General features: G+C 35.1%; 3 protein-coding genes and 1 non-coding gene across 4 annotated transcripts; 3 read left to right on the plus strand and 1 right to left on the minus strand.

Moving 5' to 3' along the window:
* Positions 1-470: 470 nt before the first annotated feature.
* On the plus strand, positions 471-969 carry LOC112083535. Its single transcript, XM_024151672.1, has one exon. The coding sequence runs from the start codon at positions 544-546 to the stop codon at positions 664-666; it is 123 nt and encodes a 40-aa protein (XP_024007440.1). The 5' UTR covers positions 471-543; the 3' UTR covers positions 667-969.
* A 1,184-nt stretch (positions 970-2,153) lies between these two features.
* Positions 2,154-2,787, plus strand: LOC112083389. Its single transcript, XM_024151113.1, is given in 3 exon segments — positions 2,154-2,171; positions 2,592-2,758; positions 2,760-2,787. Coding segments are annotated over 3 exon segments (213 nt in total).
* Positions 2,788-3,734: 947 nt separating this feature from the next.
* On the plus strand, positions 3,735-3,808 carry TRNAI-AAU. Its single transcript has one exon. It is a non-coding gene; the product is annotated as a tRNA-Ile (tRNA).
* A 1,357-nt stretch (positions 3,809-5,165) lies between these two features.
* On the minus strand, positions 5,166-6,962 carry LOC18012771 (transcription factor AIG1). Its single transcript, XM_006395569.2, has 2 exons — positions 6,431-6,962; positions 5,166-6,031 (listed from the first exon to the last, which is right to left on the minus strand). The coding sequence occupies exons 1-2, from the start codon at positions 6,914-6,916 to the stop codon at positions 5,492-5,494; spliced, it is 1,026 nt and encodes a 341-aa protein (XP_006395631.1). The 5' UTR covers positions 6,917-6,962; the 3' UTR covers positions 5,166-5,491.
* Positions 6,963-22,011: the final 15,049 nt, after the last annotated feature.

Consider the following 22,011-nt stretch of genomic DNA (forward strand, 5'->3'; position numbering starts at 1 on the left):
ATGTGAAATGAAAGAATTAAAATTGTATAATATCATAAGTCATAACATAATTGAATCCTGATTAATAGTACGATTGAAAAATAAAAGAATCGAAGAATTATACTGGCTTGTGAACAAGTACAAGTGTACAACTAATAAAAATTTGATATCTTAACATCGACATAAAATTGTTTACAACACATACATACATTTTATCCGATTTAAATTCTAATAATGGTACAACGGCAACATCGATACAAATCACTACTAAAAATTATACTCATCTATCTCTGAAGATTGAAAATGATGTGACACTTAACACAAGTGGATGGTGAAAGACAGTGTCGGGTGGGTTGGGGTGCACTTCCACGCGCGACTTCGACTTGTTGTCCCTACACAACTCTCTTCTTCTTCTTCTTCCTAGTCTTCTTCATTTTCTATATAAGACCTTTCTTTGTTCATAATATTTTCTCTTATATTCAATACTAAAACCTCTAAAACCCTTTTACCAAAGAAAAAAAAAAACCTCTAAAACGATCAAAGAAATACCCTAGAACATCGAAGATGGGAGTTTTGAAGAGAAGAGTGTCGAGTAGTAGAGGACTTGGTGGTGTTCTTAGAGAGCAAAGAGCTAAGCTTTACATCATCAAACGATGTGTTGTGATGCTCCTATGTTGGCAAGATTGATCTTGGTTGATTCGATTGGTGATACTTTGAAGCTGAACCGGATCAAACTGATATGATTGGAAGGAGATATGGAGGAGAAAAATGGTTTAGTTTGCTTGCCAATCGCCGTCGATCTTGGGGGATGAAATGTAATCAGTTTTGATATGGGTTATATGTTTTTAGTTGGTGGGGGTAAATTTGTATATATCGACAATAAAACTTTGGGATCAATTTTGTAATGGCTTTTGCCTTAGTTCTAGCTCCCGGTGTAAAAAATTCAGCTATCCCACACATAATCTAACCAAGATCAGTTCTTATTTCTTATTTCCTTATCTCCGTGCTTTCATAGTTTTATGAGCTTATGATCGATCAGTGTATCTGGTTTATTTTAGATTTTTTTCTCTCTATTATGTGAAAATCGCATTAACTGAAACAAAAGCTAACCGTCGAAGTTAAACTGAAACAATTTTAAATGTTAAGTAGTCGGTGTAGCTATACGGTAAATAGTCCAACAAATAGAGCACGATGTCAAATTTTCAACCAACCATATATTTTATTTGATAGCAATAAACCAACTATATTTTTTTTTTGTGCATGGAAGAAAATGATCAGTCGTCTTATTAATTACATGAATTTATAGAATTTACATCGCCGATGTTAATAAGTTTCCGTTAATAAAACTCAGTTATCAAAAAGTTTATATATATATATATGAAATCATTATATGAGAGCTACAAGTTTGCATAAGACATGCTTTCTTATGTATGCTTCCGTTGTCCTAATTTTAGTCAAACTAACAACCTCTTCTTAGTTCCAATGATTAGCCAATTGATTTGTAGATAAATTAAAGTTTTGAATTAAATATTCTTTGGTTACTTGTCTAATCATATGTAATGTAATGTTGGTGCTCCACGTATGAGATAACTCTACTTTAATTTAGTTGTTTGGCCTCACATAAAAATAATTCAACATATTATATGACTTAACTTGAAACTTTAATTATCATGATGCGTGTTTGTTTAGTTTCTATTGAATTATCAAATTAAACTAATCAACTTTTAATGACTGTAGATGTAGATCAAGGGACAGAACACAAGTCACATACCATTAAAATAAAGGTTCGGGTCCCTCTTATTTAATCTGACGTGACCATTAGGTGTTAAATGATTTATGATGGAAGAAGACATGTATGATGTAAGTCGAATTTATTCTATTCGAATATAAAGTGAATTTTCTTTTTTCTTTTAAATGCGTCAATATCGTATGAAGAGTGAAGACTAAAACCGATTACAACCAATCAATGTTCAAGCGTCTTTGCCAATCTTCATCTCAATTTAATTGAAGTAATTAAGGGTTTTGAATTAGAGTTGCGATTGGGTAGTGAATCATTTACAAGGACCGTTTCAACCAGTCCAACCACAAAAAATTGTCATTATAACACACTCTATTATTATTCGACGTTATAACAAAAAAAAAAATATAGATTGCTGACAAAAGAAAGTATGAAAATGGGGTCAAAGTGTCAGGTGGGAAGAAACTGAATCTGCATCATTGTCTCATTGATATTCTGTTGTCGGCCAACTTTAACTATGCAGCCCATATGTTTATGTACTCATCCACACCTATGTATTTATTTATTTTGTCATGTTTCTATACATTTTTTTGTATGATTTTTATACATTATTGTTTGATGAGTTGAAGAGTTTCATAACTACAAAACTCGGATTCAATAAACCCTGTTTTTCATCCTGATGATGTATGTTATACTGCAATTATCCACTATATTTTTTTTTCTCCTTTTTTTTTTTTACTGCAGTCACTAGAATGTGAATTCGGGTCTCTTGTGGTTATTCTGCATTCATCTATTGATCGTTAGATGATTTTATAATATCTCTGTGCAGTCAGAAAAAAATCTATGTGCAGTAAGAAAATCTTGACACACGAAGCTACTGAGGAAGAGACAAAAGACGTTGAACGGTCAAAAAGACAAGAGGATAAGCTCGACCACGTGCGGCGGGCCAACACGGCGGTCCTACCACCGTAGCCGTCGTGGCCAGAACCATCGAGCTCTTCTCTTGTCACTTTCTCACACCGGGGTCCAGATTTATTATTGTTGTTCACTTTATGAAATTTCCAATTTAGTGCTTTACTTTCAGCACCCAGTTAAGCTAAACATTCCTACATAAGTGTCAACTATTTTGTATTTCCATTTCAAGATTTGTTTTGAAGAATTCAATATCTTGATTCTTGAAAACAAATAATCATTATTGCAGTATGGAAAATTTTCATAAGTAATTTGTGTATATCTTATTTTTTCTTAACGATAAAAGTAATTTTCTTTTATGGAAGCTTTTTAAACATAATTCATTCTAATCCTTCAATATATAGAAACCTCCATAATTTCCATTCTAATCAAGTTCAGATTTGTTTCATGATTCGGCCATTTCATTTTTCATAATTTTTTTTTTGGTCCTTGTTATTTGTCATGTTATTTATTCAAAAAATTTAGGTGTTATTTCTTAGTCCTTTTTCAATTTTCATAGTTCATAGTTAAGTTATTTTCGTAGTCCTTTTTAGTCCCTTGTTATCATTCTACCATTTCACAATAATATCAAATGGAGCCAACGTATCTTTGTTTCACATTGATGTTTAAAGTTTTGAACCAAGTTCATTGTTGCGAATAATGAACATACAATTCCTATGGTGTTTCAAACTAATCACAAAATCCAACTAGCTAGATAAAGTATATTGGTCTGTATGTAAATGCTTTTCTCTTTGCATTGTTTGAGATATTATTTAAGAAAATGGTTCGACATTATTGGTCCACATATGGACTTCCTTGTACTTCAACATTATGGACTTCTCTCGAGGTGCATTTGTGTTCTTTCAATTATCTTTGCACATGATTTTCTTTCTTTTTATAGCTTTACATATGCAGATACAATGCATAAGGAAGTTTTTTTTGTTCCGTGTGAACTTTTAATAGGACAAATTCGTCACTTACTCACTTTTATTATCTTCTATTTGTAAGCCTAATAAGGTCGCGTTTTTAAAAGATAAATCTTTTGAATGAAGTAAAGTGTTCAGATGGCCTATTAGCTCAGTTGGTTAGAGCGTCGTGCTAATAACGCGAAGGTCACAGGTTCGAAACCTGTATAGGCCATTGTTTTTACATTTTTTTGGGCCTTTTGTCAATCCGCATTCCCCACCGGCTGAAGCTTTTTCATAAAAGGAAAGCATATCACGAAACATTACGATCTTTTGGGTCAAACGTAGGCCTACAAGTTGGGTTACATAGGCCCATAAAAACTCCTCACCGTTTGTCCTTAAGTATTCGTAATCGTAAAATTGATATTTAAAGTTTCAAACCATTTGAGTCAGTTTTATTTTTGGGTCAAAGCAATAGAGTCAGTTTCGAGTACATAAATCTACAACATACCAAATATTTATCCCATAAAATCAAACATTTCGAGCTAAACATACGGCCAAACTATAAACAGCACTGAGAAATAAGATAAAGCTTAGACATAATAAAATAATCTCAAAGGATAACAGCGGCCATTCTGAAAGTGTTGCATCTTCTTCAGGTCCGAATAATTAAAATCTCGAGACATAAACCACCTAGCTGACTAATTTTTGAATTTTTTTGTTATTGAATTAATATTTTTTTTTCTTTCTATGAAACGTATTGAATTAATAGATTATTGTCAAATATTTTTCATTTCCTTAGTTGAGTGAGAGTTGAGAAAAGTCAAAATTGTGAAACCCCGGTCTCAGTGAACAACAATTAAAACTTACCAACAAAAAAGTTCATATTTTACAAAAACAAAAAAATCATATTTTAATAAGTAATGTGTAATTTGATTCATGTAATAAAAGTAAAAAGAAAGCCTTTTTGTTTGGTCATATGTTGAGATTGAGCGAAAAAAAAAAACGGAACTAAACAAAAAAGAAAGAAACCTATAGATACAAAGTGACGAGAATATGATGTAATGTGCTTGTGGTAGCAACTGTATCTGTAATAATACTAATAAATATAACGTAAGACGAAGAGAGGAGACAGTAACGGCGAAAGAGACAGCATTGCAAAGATCCCGAAACTGAAGCCACAAGAGTTTCTATAAATAGAACAAAGATTTAAGTTTTCTCTTCCCACGAAAAAGATTCGATCTACTCCTCTCGATTTCATTTGTTATAAGTGTTACATTTCCCATTAAATAACTCTCTACATCAGCCTAATTTTGGAAAAATATAACATTCTTATATTGTATATATATATATATCGGTATATGTATATATGAAAATAAATAATGTAACGACTATGATCAATGCGTACAACGTCCACTATAAACTAAAATTAAAAATATATGGAGGCGAAATTTTCCCATGCACACTTAAAATGTGATTTCGACATTACAACTGTTTTGTGTTTTCGTCATAAGTAATTGAAAGTTAGAGAAGTACTTCTATATAGTGTTTAGTTGCATAGAAGAAGATATAATGAACTTAATATTGGTCATAATAAAAAAAAAAAACTTTCTTGATTCCACACCTCCATTAATAGAAACCCAAAGCTCTTTACATTTCCTATATAAATTAAGACGATAAAATGTCTTAATTATAGTACACTATATAAACCAAAGCCCATCGCTATAAAACCCTAAACAAAGGGTCCTTCGTAGATTAAAAACATAGAAGAAGAAACCCAAACCAAATTAAAAAGTAGAGAGAAAACTCAAATGATACTAAATATTAATACCACCAACCCATAATCCCATTTTTTTGCAAGTCTAATTAAGTAGACCTAATTACTTAAAGACTTGATGACTTAATCAATCAGGTAGAACTAATTATAGCATCGATTTACCATCTTACTAGTCCTCTGCCTCTTAATACTCCCTGAAGATGATTTCTCCAAGTTATTATTGTTCTCATTATTTTCATCATTATTATTGGCACACTTCTCTATAACCGCCTTTAACGCTTCTTCTATCGAAGTCACACGATTAAACCTGTTCTCTTCATCATAGTTCTCCACGTCATCTCCATCGAAGTTTCTACAATATCCATCATCTTCTTCTTCGATTTCTCGGCTCAAGAACAAGACGTTCTTGACTCGACCACCTACGGTTGCGATCTCGGCTTTTAGAGTTCGGAGACGAAGAGACTTTAAGGCATTGATGACGTCATGCATGAGGTCAGTCCTGTCATCGCAGCAAAAGGTTGCTCTTATCACCAAGTTCCCTTCTTCATCGTTGTAAGACGAATCGACGGTCAGATCATTGGACTCTGTTGGGACTTGACACGTGTCGGTGATCAGTGATGTCTGTCGTTTTAACTCCTTCATGTGTTGTATCACTTCCGCTAGCAACGAAGCTTTGTCCGTCTATACAACCACAAGACGAATAATACTTCATAATAATTACAGAAATACCACATCTTTGAGCTATATACCATACAAAATATAGCGTTCGAAAATTACTACTATCATAAACAATAGTAACTGAAAAATATAGTTTTTGAAATATCATTAACTTATTTGCATATATTTTTAAAAGTATAAATGAAAAATATTTACTTTGAAAATCCACATTCATATCTATAGCGACACACCAAACTTGACGCACTCATTATTTTTGAAAAATGAACAATGACTACTATACTACTAAACAATGGTAAGGGTTGCATAATTTAAGATAAATTTTCACAGAACATTAATAAAAGCTAAATCTTAAATCATTTAACGATATGGAAAGGGAAAGAGTGATAATTTATAACAACTTACTTTGGTTGTATTTGGTAAAATACTACGCAACTTAGCAAGATGAGTGTTGATTCTCTCTCGTCTTCTCCTCTCAGCTTCACTGTGACTCTTTGAAGCAGCCAAAGCCTTAGCATCAATTACCTCTTGTGCGCTCATTTTCCCCATAATCTCACCATCAAACCCGAAGGACGAGCCACGACGCATGATGGGTCCAAGTGCTTCGGATAAGATCCTTAGATGGTTCTGATGATGATCCATAGATGGAGGAGGAGAGACGAAACCATCCGTTGCATAGTCAAAGGAAGAAGAGGAAGACGAAGCTCTTCTGTTGAAATAGTGTACCGGGTCAGAGTAACGGGTCTGGTTAGATTGGAAATGGGTCGGATCAAACGAAGGTAAAGATGACCAGGGGAGGATTTGTGGATGGTGGTGAAGAAGAAACTGGTCTTGATAGTCTTGTAAGTTGTGAAACGTTTGTAGACAGTCTTCTTCTTTCATTGCATACATTTTTGGTTTTTTTCTGTCTTTGGAAGAAGGAAGGAAGAAAGAGAATTGTAGAAGAAGAGACAAAAACAAAAAGGTCACAAACATCCCATATGATATTGGATACACATATATATAGTGCTATATTATGTGTCTCTTGGTATTTTTTAGAGAAAAATTATTTAATATCAAGGATTACTTTCCGAATGAATAATTCATATTATGATAATAAAAAAAATTAACCGGTTTGTACAATCAGACCGCCATTATCTTTGATAAATACACATTGAGGAGTGATGCCAAAAAAATGTATATATACATTCATAATATTTTTTGTTATTGAGAAATATTGTTGATAAATTATGATAATGACTTTGTGATTCTAAAATTTTTAATAGTCACAAAAAATGGCAACCCCGATTTAGGTTCAATAATTTCATAAGATTAATGAAAACAAAATCCATCATTTCCCAAATTTTGTAGTTAAAACCAATCTGTTTTTTTTTTTTTTTTTAAGGAAACCAATATGAGTTTGTCTTAAATTTTACCAATGTTTCATTTTCTTTGATTTAGATGTTATAGATTTTTTGTTTGATACTTTTCATTTTGGGACCACTATTTTTTTCCTTATGGTATGTGTATTATGAATATTTAACAAATCAAATGAATCTGCAAGTGCTGCACATCTTCTTTACTTTTCTTTTACGACTTCTAAATGGGGAGCTGTCATCATCTTGTGGATTTCTCTGATGGATTTGGCTCCTTATGAACAATTATGAATTATTTATTTTATCCGAAAAACTATTAATTACTATGTTTTTAAAATAATGTTTTAATGTTAGCAAATGTATCTACTTTTCTAAGCCCTCTGTTTCACAGTAATTTGGCTTCTTTTTCCACTTACTATAATCATGTTTAGGATATATAAAAAAAAAATTACCCTATTTATACGAGGGAAAACAACGTCACTGCTATGCAAACCATATCAAATTATGTAACAGTCGAATTAGAGTTATTCCGTACATATACAATGTGTATAATCTATCTGACTATTATGAATTTATGATCTGTCAAGAATACTAATCCTAGTATTTATAATTCTCAAAAAATTATATTGTATTTATATTTCTCTTCTTCTCCCATGCTTTTTTCTCGTCCATCTCTCGGATCTTCATAAGGACCCTTAGACTTAAGAGTTCATACACATCACACATGTAAATATAGTTTTAGAGGTTTTTATGTGATGCAGCGATTACAATAGAGAGAAGATTAAAGAGGATTTATATAATCCATATAATTAAATGAAAAAGGACGAAGAAGAGGACATGATTATTGTTTTCATCAGATTCTTTAACAAAAAAGTTTTCATCAGGTTCTGAAACAACGCGTTAAAAGAATTTCATTTGGCTGCTTAATGTTTTGTGTTTCAGTGGAAAACATAATAATATATGGAAACTCGAAAACTAAACTAAAAAAAAAAACAAACACTGACCACAGGACACACGGATTGTCGACCGACCAGAGACCAAAAAGACTTTTACTTTTAATCATTAATAATCCCACTCGTTTCTTATAGCCAAACCCACTTACTTTCTTTTTTTCTTTCCCTCTTCAATCTAATCTAATGAAGATTTTCTAAGTTATAGATTTGTCTTAAGTGCACCGAAGAGATTCTCTTTTTTTTTTAACCTACTCGTACATATCCTATGAATATCTTATATTGTGATCTGAATATATCTTGATTTTATTAGATTGATGATATATACATATTTTCTATGTGTTAAACTAATGTTTTGTTTCCCAAAAATGTGGCATTATGTTTCTAAAGCAGAATTTTTAAGAAAAATTGCAGAGATTTACTTGAAAACGATATAGTAATAAATATATTTAATTATTTTTCTTATATTGTAAAAAAAATTAGGAGTTAGAACAACATTTGATTTAAAACGGATAGCATATTATATAAAAATTAAATGATAAAGTAAAACTAATGAAACATGTATCAGAGTTCTAAGTATTTGTGAATTTCTCATTACAGTTGATATTGGAATTTGTTTTCCGAATCGTGTTTTAATTTTTAAATGGAAAAGAGCTACTAGTTCATAGGATTTATAAATTTATATTCAATAAATTGGAAAAATGCTAAGAAAAATAGGATAGGGTATGAAGCTAGGGTTTTGGAGTGGTGCCGTGGTGGTGGTGCAGAGTGAAGCCCACACGACGTTCAACATTCTGGGCTCTTTCTCCACGCTGTCTTCTTCTTTTGCCTTCTCCAAGAATTTCAAATCATTTTGTCTTTGAATTTACTCCTCTTCTTGTTTTTTTCCAATAATACTTCTATTTTATCAGTACTTGATTGATTTACATACATGATTCTTTTTTTGTTTTTTTTCTTGTTGAAACTTGGAACAAACCTCGCTATTATTCTGTTATCGAAAACTCTTTTACATAGGTCCTGATGAAAAGACATTCTAAAAGATTGATTTTACAATATCATATTTCTAAACCTCGCTATTATTCTATTTTTTTTCCTTTTTTTGTTAAAAAAGGAAGTTTACTCGGTTATTGCAAGCTCAAATATTTCCAATCGGAAATTTATATAAAAATAAATAAATAGCTTATAAAATTTCTCTTTTGCCATTTAAAAAATAGTTATGTATTAATAAACTTATAAATATGATGAGTTAGACATTTTGAAATTTCAAGCATATATTCATTTTTGTTGACAACAAAAAAGTTTTAATTGTTTTGCTCAATAAATTTCTAACTATATCATATAAACGTGATCACAGAAAAATAGATAATACAGAAGCAAAGCGGATACAATACATGATGAATCTTTTTTCCATGGTATGTAATACATAATTTGGTTTTTTCTTAAAGAGAGTATTTATTAAAAACAAAACGGATTGCTCCATTTATTAAAAACAAAACATGTTCAGCCATTTAAATTTTAAAAAAAAAAATCTTCCAAATAAAAAATGGTACTAGATTTAACTAACTTACAGTTAATTACGAAAAGAATGAACAATGCTGTCAATGCATCAACATCAAGTATATATCATGAATCCATATTTTATACACTGAAAAAAGTGAGAAACATCATATCAAAAGCAGCAATAATAATACTAGTTCCTAATGACGATGGACATAATCTGATCATTTTCACGGTATTTAATACTATATAACAAACATACATTTTTTGCATCTATTATATAATATTGTCACGAGACCATGCCCTTCGCCAAGTATATGCTTAAACTGTTGGTCCATAAAGTGTCACAATTTTAGGATGAAGAATAATATGATAAGAAATAATTTTTGGAAGAAAACTATAATCATTACCTTTAAAATAAAGTCAGTGTTCATGTTCAAAAGGCCTTTGAAAAAAGTTAAAATCATTTACATCTTGACAAGCATGGTTTATTTAAAAACCAAATCAGTTAGTTGCTTTGGCTTTAATTAATGTGAACTCTTAAACCAGAAAACATTGTATAATAGGTAATCAATATACTCCTAAACTCAGATATGCGCCTAGTTGTCATTTTTCATATTATTTGCAATTTGCATTAATCAATGAAAACTAAAATTGGATTTGTGTTAACATTTTTAGTCTCATAAATCGGGTGAACAATTTCAGATATTAAAAAGCTCTTTAAAATATATTAATATCCAAAAACGTTCATAAGTATTAGTCTTTTTGTCGACCCGTTTGAATGGAAATCAAAACATTTGACTTTAGTCGTCTGCCTAAAATATGCGACGTACCATACTTTCTATAACATGCAATTTGAATTTGAATTCGTCTGCCTAAGCATATAGACAGTGCCGTGCGAAGACGTTTAGAGACCTAAGGCAAATTTTAAAAATATATTACAATGTTGTAACAATAATGATATAAAATATATATAAATCTATACATAAATTCTAAGTTTTTGAAAAATATCTTACATAAATGTTATATATTTTTTTTCCTATAAACAATAAATTTTTAAAAACTAAAGAAATAATTAAACTTATAGCATAGAAAAAGTAAAATAGAAAGCAGCTCTAAAAACAATTATAAAAATCATTCAAATTTTAGTTAGAATATAAAGTTAATAAAAAAAGTAGTTATTATAAGCATAAGTGAGGTTTGAATAGCTAAACTCAGATGCATATAAAACTAAGAGGAGACATTAACCACTACAACATGAAAGATATTATGTATTTTTTTTTTTTTTTGTCATCTACCCATTTATTACATCACGTGTGGCCAGCCGGAGAAAAGCTTCGGGAGCCATTCTCGACCAGTTCGGTATGATGTATGTGGGAAAAAATTACACCCTTAGCTCGGGCTCCTTTTGCAAGACTATCCGCCCGGATATTTTGATTTCTGGAGATATGTGATAAATCGAATTCCGAGAAGCTTGCGCGAAGATGACGGAAGGTGTCTAATTCAGTTCTGAAGGATGGCCAGTCGGAAGGGGATTCAGACATGCTTACGAGATCCGAACAATCGGTCATAAAGAGGACTGAAGAAATCTGCCTTTCTTTCAAGCATGACATAGCCCATAAGAGGCAATCCATCTCTGCGTGAAGAGCGGATAGACTTTTGCGGCATCCATGTTGTCCAAAAATTTCACTTCCCCTTCCGTCCTCCAAGCTCCACCCGAGGCCACTGACCGGTCCATGATCAGTCCAGGAGGCATCAATCCTACAAATCGGGATCCGTAAGACCTCAGGAGAAGATGTCAGGGCCAGAGGTAGAGACGGGGTCTCTTGAGTTGCGTCCTCAGCATCTTCGGGTTGGTTTGCGATCCTCCAGCTTTCCGCTTCCACCTTTGCCTGGATCAGAGTATCTCTCGGGGAAGTGTCTTTTCCGTTGAAAATTTTGTCGTTTCTCGCTTTCCAAATGTACCATAGGATCCAAGGATATACATCCTTTTGTGGCTCCATCATGCCTAGCTCTTTTGTTGTCCAAAAGAGGAAGCTCATATTTTGGAAAATAGAAGTGCTTGGGAAGAGACCCGGAAGGGACGGGATGTCCGATAACGCCCAGACTGATAAAGCCTGGGGACATAGAAACAATAAGTGGTTTATAGGGTCTCTAAAGCGGGGGCAGCGCTTGTAGAGCCTAAGTGACGATAGTTAAGATTCAGACATGTAGCAACACACCCGGACAAGGATTGCCACATAAAGTGCTTCATCTTTCGAGGAGACCGGGTTTTCCATACTTGCTTTTTAAGGGCCGTGATACTTGGTTCTACCACCGCTCCGACTTTCTCGTTTAACTTTGTCCTTCAGATCATATCCCGACTTAACTGAATAGAGTCCTGATTTCCAGTGGTTCCACGCGTATCCATCCAAGGTTCGGGTTTGGCTAGGTCTCAACCCAAGGATGAGAGAAACATCCTCAGGTTGGAAAAATTGTTGTAAGAGGGGAACATCCCATTGTTTTGTATCTTGTCAGATAAATGAGTATACCAATAATCCCGGATCACGGTATCCAATATGTGGGGCCGCTCTTGCCGGTCGAGCTCTAGTGTCAGGAATCCATGGTTCACACCAGACTCTCGTGTTTAAACCGGATCCAATTGTCTTCCTTAAGCCCATCTTCAAGAGTGGTTTTGCGGCCATAATATTCCTCCAACCATACGATGGTGAATAGACGTTCCGGTCTTCTAGTGGATCGGATTGTCGGTAGTACCTTCCTCTTAGAACTCGAGCTAAGAGGGATAGGGGGTATTGAATGAGTCGCCATAGCTGCTTAGCTAGAAGGGCTATATTAAAGTCCTGTAAATCTCTAAACCCAAGACCTCCCATATCCTGAGGAATGCAGATTTTGTCCCAGGCGATCCAGTGTATCCCGCCACTATTTTGTTTTGAGCTCCACCAAAAATTCGCAATTGCACTACGCAACTTGTCAGTCACCCCTTGTGGCAATAAATAACATGACATAACGTACGTCGGAACGGCTTGTGCGACTGATTTTATTTGAATTTCTTTTCCACCTTTGGAAAAAAGTCTTGCCGACCAATTATTGATTCGGTTGCTCAGACGACCTTGGACATAGGAGAAGACTTTCTTCTTTGATCCGCAAATTTGTTCTTGGAGTCCCAGGTACATACCCATACCGCCCTCTGAAATGATTCTGATGGCTCTCTTGATACTTTGTTTTATATTTGGGTCTACTCTATTCCCAAACATAATGGATGATTTGCCCAAGTTAAGTTGTTGTCCCGAGGCTGATCCATATGTATTAATAATCCTGAAGATCTCGGTTCCCTGCTGGATATCCGCTCTACAAAAGAACAGACTATCATCAGCAAAGAGGTGTGAAACTGGTGCGCTCGCTTGAGCTACTTGTAGCCCAGAAATTTGTTGTTCTGTCTCTGCTCCATTAAGAAGTGAGATAAGGGCCTCCGTACATAGGATAAAAAGGAATGGGGAAAGGGGGTCTCCTTGTCGCAATCCCCTGGACGGTATAATTTTACCCCTCGGTTTTCCATTTATGAGAACTTGGTATGAAACCGAAGAGATACAGAACATCAAGAGTCTGACCCATCTTTCTGAGAATCCTAACTTGATCATAAGGGCTTCGATGAAGCTCCATTCTAGTCTGTCGTATGCTTTGCTCATGTCAGTCTTGATGGCCATGAAGTTTTCCCTACATACCATGTTAGTACGTAGGGCATGAAAATTCTCTTGTGCCAACAGAATGTTATCTGTAATAAGACGTCTAGCCATGAAGGCCGATTGAGTTTCCGAAATCAAGTTAGGGAGCGTCATTTTCAGTCTTTTGCACATGGGCTTCGAGATGATCTTGTAGCTCACATTACAAAGGCTAATTGGGCGAAATTCCGCCATCGCTCGAGGTTTATCTTTCTTGGGGATAAGGCATATATTTGTCTGATTTAGTCTAGGATCAAAGGATCCCGATTTAAAAAAGTCTTTCACTAATTTCACTATATCATGGCGGAACTCTTGCCAGAACTTTTGGTAAAATTTGCCTGTCATTCCATCAGGTCCGGGGGCTTTATCTGGGTTGATATCGAAGAGGGATGCTCTAATCTCTGCTTCCGAATGCTCTCTTAGCAGGAGCTGATTAGAAGACTCTGTAACTTTCTCGGTAATATACCGGAGGGCAGTTTCTGGGTCTGTGGGTTGTGACGAGGTGAACAGGTCTTGGAAATATTGGGGAGCCACCCGTCCTATGCCATTTGCATTCTCTACCCAGTTTCCATTATCATCTCTCAAAGCAATTATACGATTTCAAGTCCTCCTTTGTTTAGTGAGAGCATGGAAGAATTTCGTGTTTTTGTCCCCCGCCTTATGCCATTGTTCGCGGCTCTTTTGTTTCCAGAAAGATTCTTCCTCGCGGAGAGCGGCACAGAGTTTCCTTCTGATATCCTCTATCTCCTCCAATGTCGAGTTCTCATCATCTTGTGCTGCATCTAATTGATTTTTGAGTTTCTCTATCATTTTTTCCGAGTTTTTGGTGGAACCCCCGCCGTGGGATTCCATCAAAAGAGCCCCATCCAGATATTACTGCATCCTTAAATCCTGGTTTTCCTAGCCATCTCTTGTCAAATCGGAATGAATTTTTCCTCTTTCGATTGTCCACTTTTATCATGGCCAAGACAGCACGGTGATCAGATCCCCACATTTTAAGGTACTCCACAGAAGTGTGGGAAAACTTCGATTGCCAGACTTCATTTCCCACGGCTCTATCGAGACGGCACTTGACTTTGCCCGAGCGTCTCTTCCCGACCCATGAGAATGAGTTTCCTTTATACGGGAAGTCTAGCATTCCACAATGATCTAGCATAGTCCGAAAGGGAATAAATGAATACTCCGGTCTCCGTCGCCCTCCCCGTTTTTCGTGGTTCCCCGTTATTTCGTTAAAGTCCCCTATCATAAACCATGCCTCTTTTCTGTTGAGACTCATCCTAGTAAGTCGTTCCCACACATTTTCTCGGTTTTTAATCACCGGATCTCCGTAGACGAAAGTCATAAAAATTTTATGTCCGTCTAGAGTAGTTTCGACATCAATTAAGTGCTCATCTGAATAGGAAATAGAAACCGTAGGTTCATCCATATAAAAAAGGGCTAGACCGCCGCTTAGACCTCTTGGTTCAACGGTACAAACATGGTCATAGCCAAAATACAATTGCATATCTTGCATAAATATCCGATTGTTCTTTGTTTCTGATAAAAATAAAAACCGAGGGAAAAAACATTTATGGAGCTCTTCAAGATGATCCTTCGTCAGGTCGGCTCCTGCGCCCTGACAGTTCCATCCAATCACATTCATTTGGGCCGGTTTGCTGGTTTCTGGGATTCCCCTAAACCAGAAGAAGATGGGCCTTTGGACTTGAGGCCCTTAGCAGTCTTGTCTCCCTTGGGCTTTTCAGAGTTTTCTTCAGGAGGATTTGGGCCTGGCCCAGCAGTCTTTCCTTTTCCCTTGCCTTTTGGCGAAGCTCGGCCCAACACCAGATTTCTTTTTCGCAGTGATACTCCCAGATTTGCTGGAGACCTCGATATCTTGTGCTTCCTGCTTGTGTTCCGACCAGCTTTTCCGGCGCCGGCACCTGGACTTGGCTCCTGAGCATCAACCATTTAGGAGGACTTCTCCACCACGATGGCCTCTGTTTAATTGGTTCCTCTTCCACGTGAATTTCCCCTTCAGCCATCAAATCGTCATTCTCCGCTTGCCCTAGATCATCGCCTAGTAAGTCATCTCCCTTCAGCAATTTGTTCAATTCATCTTCATCATACAAATCGTCATCGTTAAGCCATTCATCCTCCTCTCCAATGCCTTCAACCGAGTCTGAGGGTAGAGTGAAATCAGGGTCGACTTGGGTATCTTCATCTATGAGTTCTTCCTCTGCAATTTTTAGATTTTCCTGGAATTCCGCATCAACATCATGGAGAGCTTCAGTGGGACCTTCCATAGCAGCAGTGTTAGTCAGGTCTTCCTCCATTGGATCGGGGTTTTCATTTTCTTCTTCCAGCGTTTGTTCATACCAACTTTTGGTAGAAATGGGCTGAGATGGAATCAATTTTTCGGTATGGTTCAGGTTGTGATCTGGCAAATGATGAGAAGAAGCTTCGTATGGGATGCCCGAGTCAAAAATGAGAGTCTTCTTTGCCGAGCTCCCTGCTTCGGATGATTCACCTATCTCAGCGCTTGGTCTGTTGCTCAGACCAGAAGATTTACTTAGGAGGTTGAGACGGAAAGGACGGCTGCGGACATGTTCAGGGGAAGTAGTTCCTTGTTTGGCCTTAGCATCCTGTCGAGCAGGAGGATCGGAGATTGTTCGTTGAGAGTCAGAGGACAGTTTTGGCCTTGGCGGAAGCTTAGCAGAGGGCTTATCTCCACGCGGATCCTTGAAAAAGCCAGGTTCCCTCTCGTTTTTTTTATCTTCTTTTCTTTTGCTTGCTACGAAAGACTCTTCATATCTTCTCTTTCTATATGTGTTCTCGATTAGGTCAGGAGGATCTCTATGACGAGGGGCTTGATCTTCCTGAGGCACAGATCGGCGTTCATACCTCCGAGCTTCCGAGCGGTAGTCTCTGTTTGTCTCAATGCGGCTCCATACATTTTCGCTTCTTCTCTCCTCAGTTCTTCTTACATCTTGGTTGCGCAGGTCCCTCCCATCTCTGGGAACCTCGTACCTATTTTCGATTGCAGCCGCTGTAAGAGGGCGAGTCTCCTCATGGTGTTGAACACCAGAACCTCTTTCACGATTGGGAACCGAAATATGTCCGGCCTGTCTTCGGATATTGAGGATGTCTCTTTCACGGTTTTGGTCATCCCGAGCAGCAAGAGCCAGGTTCCTTTCAGCTTTTCTTTCGCGCATCTTTTCTCTTCTTTGTTCTTCAGATAGCATAGGGCAGGTTCTCTCGTCATGTGAGATGTGTCTACATGTTAGACACCACCGTTCAAGCTTCTCATATTTGATTTTAACTCTGACAACTTCGCCAGATTGAAGTCTTGCTCTTGCAGTGAACTTAAGAGGTGCATCAGCGTTTATCGAAACTTGCACCCTGGCTGCTCTTGCATCGACAGCTTTCACTTCTCCCAGCGTTTTCCCGATGGTACGGAAGTTATCTTCAAGCCAGAAGTGAGTTGGTATCCCCGAGATCTTGGTCCAAAAAACCATATTACTCGGAAAAGATTCTCCTACATGAGGGATCCATCGTTCAAGGGAAAAGGACCAGCGGTTGAAATGGCATGGTCTCTTGTTTAGAACTCTTTGGAGGTCAGCTTCAGAGTCAAAGTCGAACTGGAACCTGGAGTTCCCCAGATCTATTCCGTGGACTCTGCCTTCTACATCCCAGATGTTGGCCTTGGGCATGAAGGTAATGAGAGCCTCCGTGCTCCTGATGTTCTGGTTAAACATTCTTCCAACCAGGCTGCGATTGAATCTGGCTATTAGATGAGAGTTATCGACATGGGGAAGCTCGATAATTTCATCATCTTCCTCTTCCATCTGAGAGATCTTCGAGTCTTCTTTGGAGTTGTCCATTTCAGTCGGATGAAACCGGAAGTAGGTAAACTAGCTTTTGAGTAAGCTGAGATGTCTTCCGTGAAGGGAGAAGTCGGGGAAAGATCTTTTCAGAAATAAACGAAACAGCCAAAACAGAGAAAGGCTTCGTCTGTTAAAAATCTTTAAGGCGAGCTTCTTGGAGTACGGGTAAAAACTATCTTAGCAAAAGCTAGAAATCTTCGATAATCTTCATTCTTTTATCATATTTGCTTCCATCTTAAGGAGAGGTCTTCAAGGAAAGAAGCTTCAGGTCTTCGTTCTTCAGGTCTTCGGTCTTCAGAGTAGCAAAGCAGGTACTCCCCAAGGAGAGATGAGGCTTGAAACTGAGCAGGAAATGGACATTGTAGGAGGAAAAGCAGGGATTCCGGTGGAGAAGAGAGGAGGAGACATGGAGGTTTCTGGTTTGGGAAGGAGGAGGTAGGGGAAAGTTGGTTATTTCTGGTAAATAATTAGGTTTGAGAGAAAGAGAAAGTAGATCTGAGACATATTTGGGAAACTTTGGTTATCGTGTCTAGAAAGATATTATGTACTTAGGGGCCCTAAAATTAATTATATTGTCTGGAGGTTTGAGGTAAATGCCTTTTGCAATACACTATAAGCACGGCTCTGCATATAGAATATGATTAGTGACTCTTTGGATTATGTATTAGTTTGAAGACCCTTAAAAAAAAAAAGAATATGTAATAATGACTCTTTACACTTGAAATATCGGCTGCGTTACTACTATTTTTCTATAACATGCAACTCAATATACGAACTTGAACTCGAATGGTAACACAACGACATCACTAATACAATTTACTACAAAAATCACTAATTTATTTTGTCTTAATTACTATGAGTGGACCTCTGAACAAAAAAAATAAATAAATAACTGTGAGTGGACATATTATATAATATATATATATATGTGTATGTATGTATGAAATTTATATGTATCTAAAATTCTAACCAGAAGTTGTCCATTTACTCGAGAATTTGTGACTAAACACAAACATATTTGTGAAAAGGTCTTCATGAGTCATGACGACACCATTACATGCAAATTACATACATATATATTTATGTGCAAGGGTCTTTAATAAACGTGTGTACATGCATTAGAGACATTAGACCATGATTCATAACAAAAGTGTCCTTCTATTTTTAGGTGTTTCACGTAATATTTTGTTGTTTTGTTCACTGGTTCATATTTGTATCCCATTGGAATCAAGGTCGAACTCCTCCACCACACTCCACACAGGAAGCCACAAGATAGCCTAAAAATCTCCTTAAGAGGTATTTTATCAAGTTTTATGTAATTTAAAAAGAGCACAATATAAGAGAAAAAAAATTGTTCACTAATTTTATGTTATAATATTCTAAATATATAGAGGGAGTTCAAACTGATTTTCGAGACATATACCTTTTATACATAGTAGTGACAATTATTTTTTTTGTTTAGGAGTCAATCTCTGATTTCGATCATATATCAAAGTCTTTCCTTCATCAAATCTATTACAAATATAAGCCTGAACTTACATATATTCTATTGTCGTATCAAACCTAATCTCAATAATGTGGTATATAACATCATGAACTATGTGTATAACATGCCCCAGCGGGCCAGCCCCACTATGCCGGGGTTTTATAATTGTATGAATATTTAATACGAGACTTTCACTAGCTGACATCCATTATATATCATATTTAAAACCAAACGAAACGAACAGGCCTGAATTCGAGTACTGAACCTAGGTTACCACTTTAGAACATGTTATGTGAGAAGAAGCTTACCAGACTTTGTATTCGAGAACCGTATAATTACATATATTCCTATACTCTCTATAAATTAAACTAGATACTTACAACAGTCTTACAATACAGGAAATTATTCAGAATAACACATTTGTTTCATCTTAATAGACTTCACAGTGTCTAATCTCAAGAGAGCTATTGGAAACTAACTCAGTTGTCTTTTTTATCGTTTAACCTTTCTCAAACAAATAAATGGCATTTTCATGATATCTTTTTTTTCCTAACAACATATTGTATCGCTTAATTCGATCCATCATAAATCGCAAGCACATTTGAACGATACTTGAGGCTAAGTAGACAATGAAAATGCTAGTAAACGTTATTATCAGAGACGTGCTTACCATGTAGTGAAAAAGGCTTTCGCCTCAAGTCTCCAATATATGTAAATTTTTTAGGACCCACATTTTCTTAAGAGGTGGTTAAGTGGTTTAAAATTGGTGTGAGTTTTTTTTTTACATAAGATGTTTTTTTATTTTTGTTTATAAAACGAGAAAAAAAAAGAAATAGATTTAAAATTGAATGGCCTAGCTATCATATCTATAGAAAGAGAACTAGTTAGAGACTTCGATTATGAGAGTTTGGTGAAAGAGTTTATTGAAAAAGAAGGAAAACAAATTATGTTTTAATTAGTTTTTTTAGATTAAGATTTTATTTTTGAATATTTTATATAATTTTAAATTATATTATATTTTTTTATTAAAAATCTCTATTTTTTTTAATAAAAAAAACCCCATTTTTTAAGTTTGTCTTAAGCTCTTATAAACCTTCGCACGGCACTGCTTGCGATAAGTTACCCTCCATATAAATGAGTTATGTTTTGCCATATCAGACGATGGCTAAACGCTTGGAAATAACAGATATGTCACAAAAAAATTTACTTACTAAACGATTTATGAGGATGAGTGTGGATGCATCTTATGTTGGTCAAACGAATTATTATTGCAAGCCACCCAAAAAATATATAAATTTAGATATTAATTACCATTTGATTGAAGGTTTTTTGGGACAATTACAAAACATATATTATTTTAACTATTTAAAAGTAATAATTATCATTTCAATTTGGTAGAATGCATGTTGTTGAACAAAAAACTAGAACATTGGAGAGAAAACAACTCTTGATTTCCTTTAGTGTTCTTTCAATTTTCTGTTATTTTCTTCTCTAGTAAAGCAATAACATATATAACATGAGAGTGGTTGACCGTGCTCTACATGATGGCGGAATTCATTATTGTCTCAATTATATTGTAGATAACTATATATTATGTGCTTGTGATTTATGTACGAGTAACTTCACATTCACTAACTACAATTCATTATACTATATATCATGTTTGAATTAATAAAGACGACATTAATCAATATCGGTAACCAAAGTTTTTCATATTAAGAATTCATTCATCATTCGGAAGAATATGAAACATTTTGTTTTATGAGTTGGAAAAGTGTAGACATTTTGAAAGCAAATGAGCAAATTTTCGGAGAAGTTGTTTTTCGAGTTGTATAAATAACATAGATGCAATATTGCAAATATGAAACGGTGACGTGGAATGAGGTATGCCTTATGGAAGCAAATATAAAGTATAATGTAAATCAGTTTGCTTGTACATGGGAGTCCTTGCACATGTGTGTATGTTTAATATAGATATACATATATATATATTTACTTATTTTTTAAAAATATTGTTATTTATATATATAGGCATAAGGAATAAGTAAGCATCAGTTTGTGGTCACACGCATGGGTTGTCTCTGGTCCCTTTGCGTTTCACTTTTTCACATTTGTGGCCATTTGTAGCCTTCTTATGTCACCCATTTACATGTATATTATATACATACATATACGAGTGTGTTTGCACTTTCTTAATATTTTAAGGTTTTTTTAAAAGTGAATATAAATTCTTAATAGCAAAAAAGTTTGGTTACGAGTTGTGAACATTATCCCGAGCGGTGGGTGCTCTTTTAGGGCTTTGATCATCATGACACCATGCTTACTCCATTCGTTACGTCTTAAAATTAAATTTGCATATCATAAATCTTAACATTTTGTGAATAAACAGTATACTGCTCGCTAAAAATAACACTTTTTCAAGTAGGCAAGTTAGCTCGTACTGCATAGATCACAACAGATAATTTAATCTATAATTACATTCAGATCAGCTTTCGACTAACATATATTCATAGTTTATAACTGTATGATAAAAACAAATACTATAATTCGCAAGACGCTTTTGTTATTTGGCCGGTATCTTGTTGTGTATAGATAGTCTTTCTAAAGAAAATGGTTTTATATAAAATCATTTTGGAAGTCATTTTAAATAAGTTGGTTTTAGTCCCGATTTCAGTGTAGTTTATTCCGAGCATTTCTTGTTTAAGAAAAAAGAATGGTATTCAAAAATAGCAACCAAACTAAAACTTCTAGAATATGGATTGGTTTGATATGACTTTGTTTTCATATGGGGTGTGTCATGTGTGTTTAATTGTTTAAAACATCTACATGTTTTTATTTCAGTTTTTTGTTTACTATGTTTGAATTCGATTTCAATTTCATTTTCATGGATATAGAACACGTATTACTATAATATCCGTGTTAGAAGTTAAACTTAATTCCGTTTTCAGGATATTATATTTTCTATGTTTGGGTTGGATCGAAAATTTTCGATTTATCTGAATTAAAAGTTCAGATAAAAAGTTTATACTTTAAACGTTGGATATGTAAAAAGAATTCATCTGTTTATATTAGGCTTTAGGGTGGACTCAGTGTCCTTATGGATTTGTAATAGATAT

Source organism: Eutrema salsugineum, unplaced genomic scaffold (assembly GCF_000478725.1).
Source record: "Eutrema salsugineum unplaced genomic scaffold, Eutsalg1_0 scaffold_6, whole genome shotgun sequence".
In the NCBI taxonomy this organism is placed as follows: domain Eukaryota; kingdom Viridiplantae; phylum Streptophyta; class Magnoliopsida; order Brassicales; family Brassicaceae; genus Eutrema; species Eutrema salsugineum.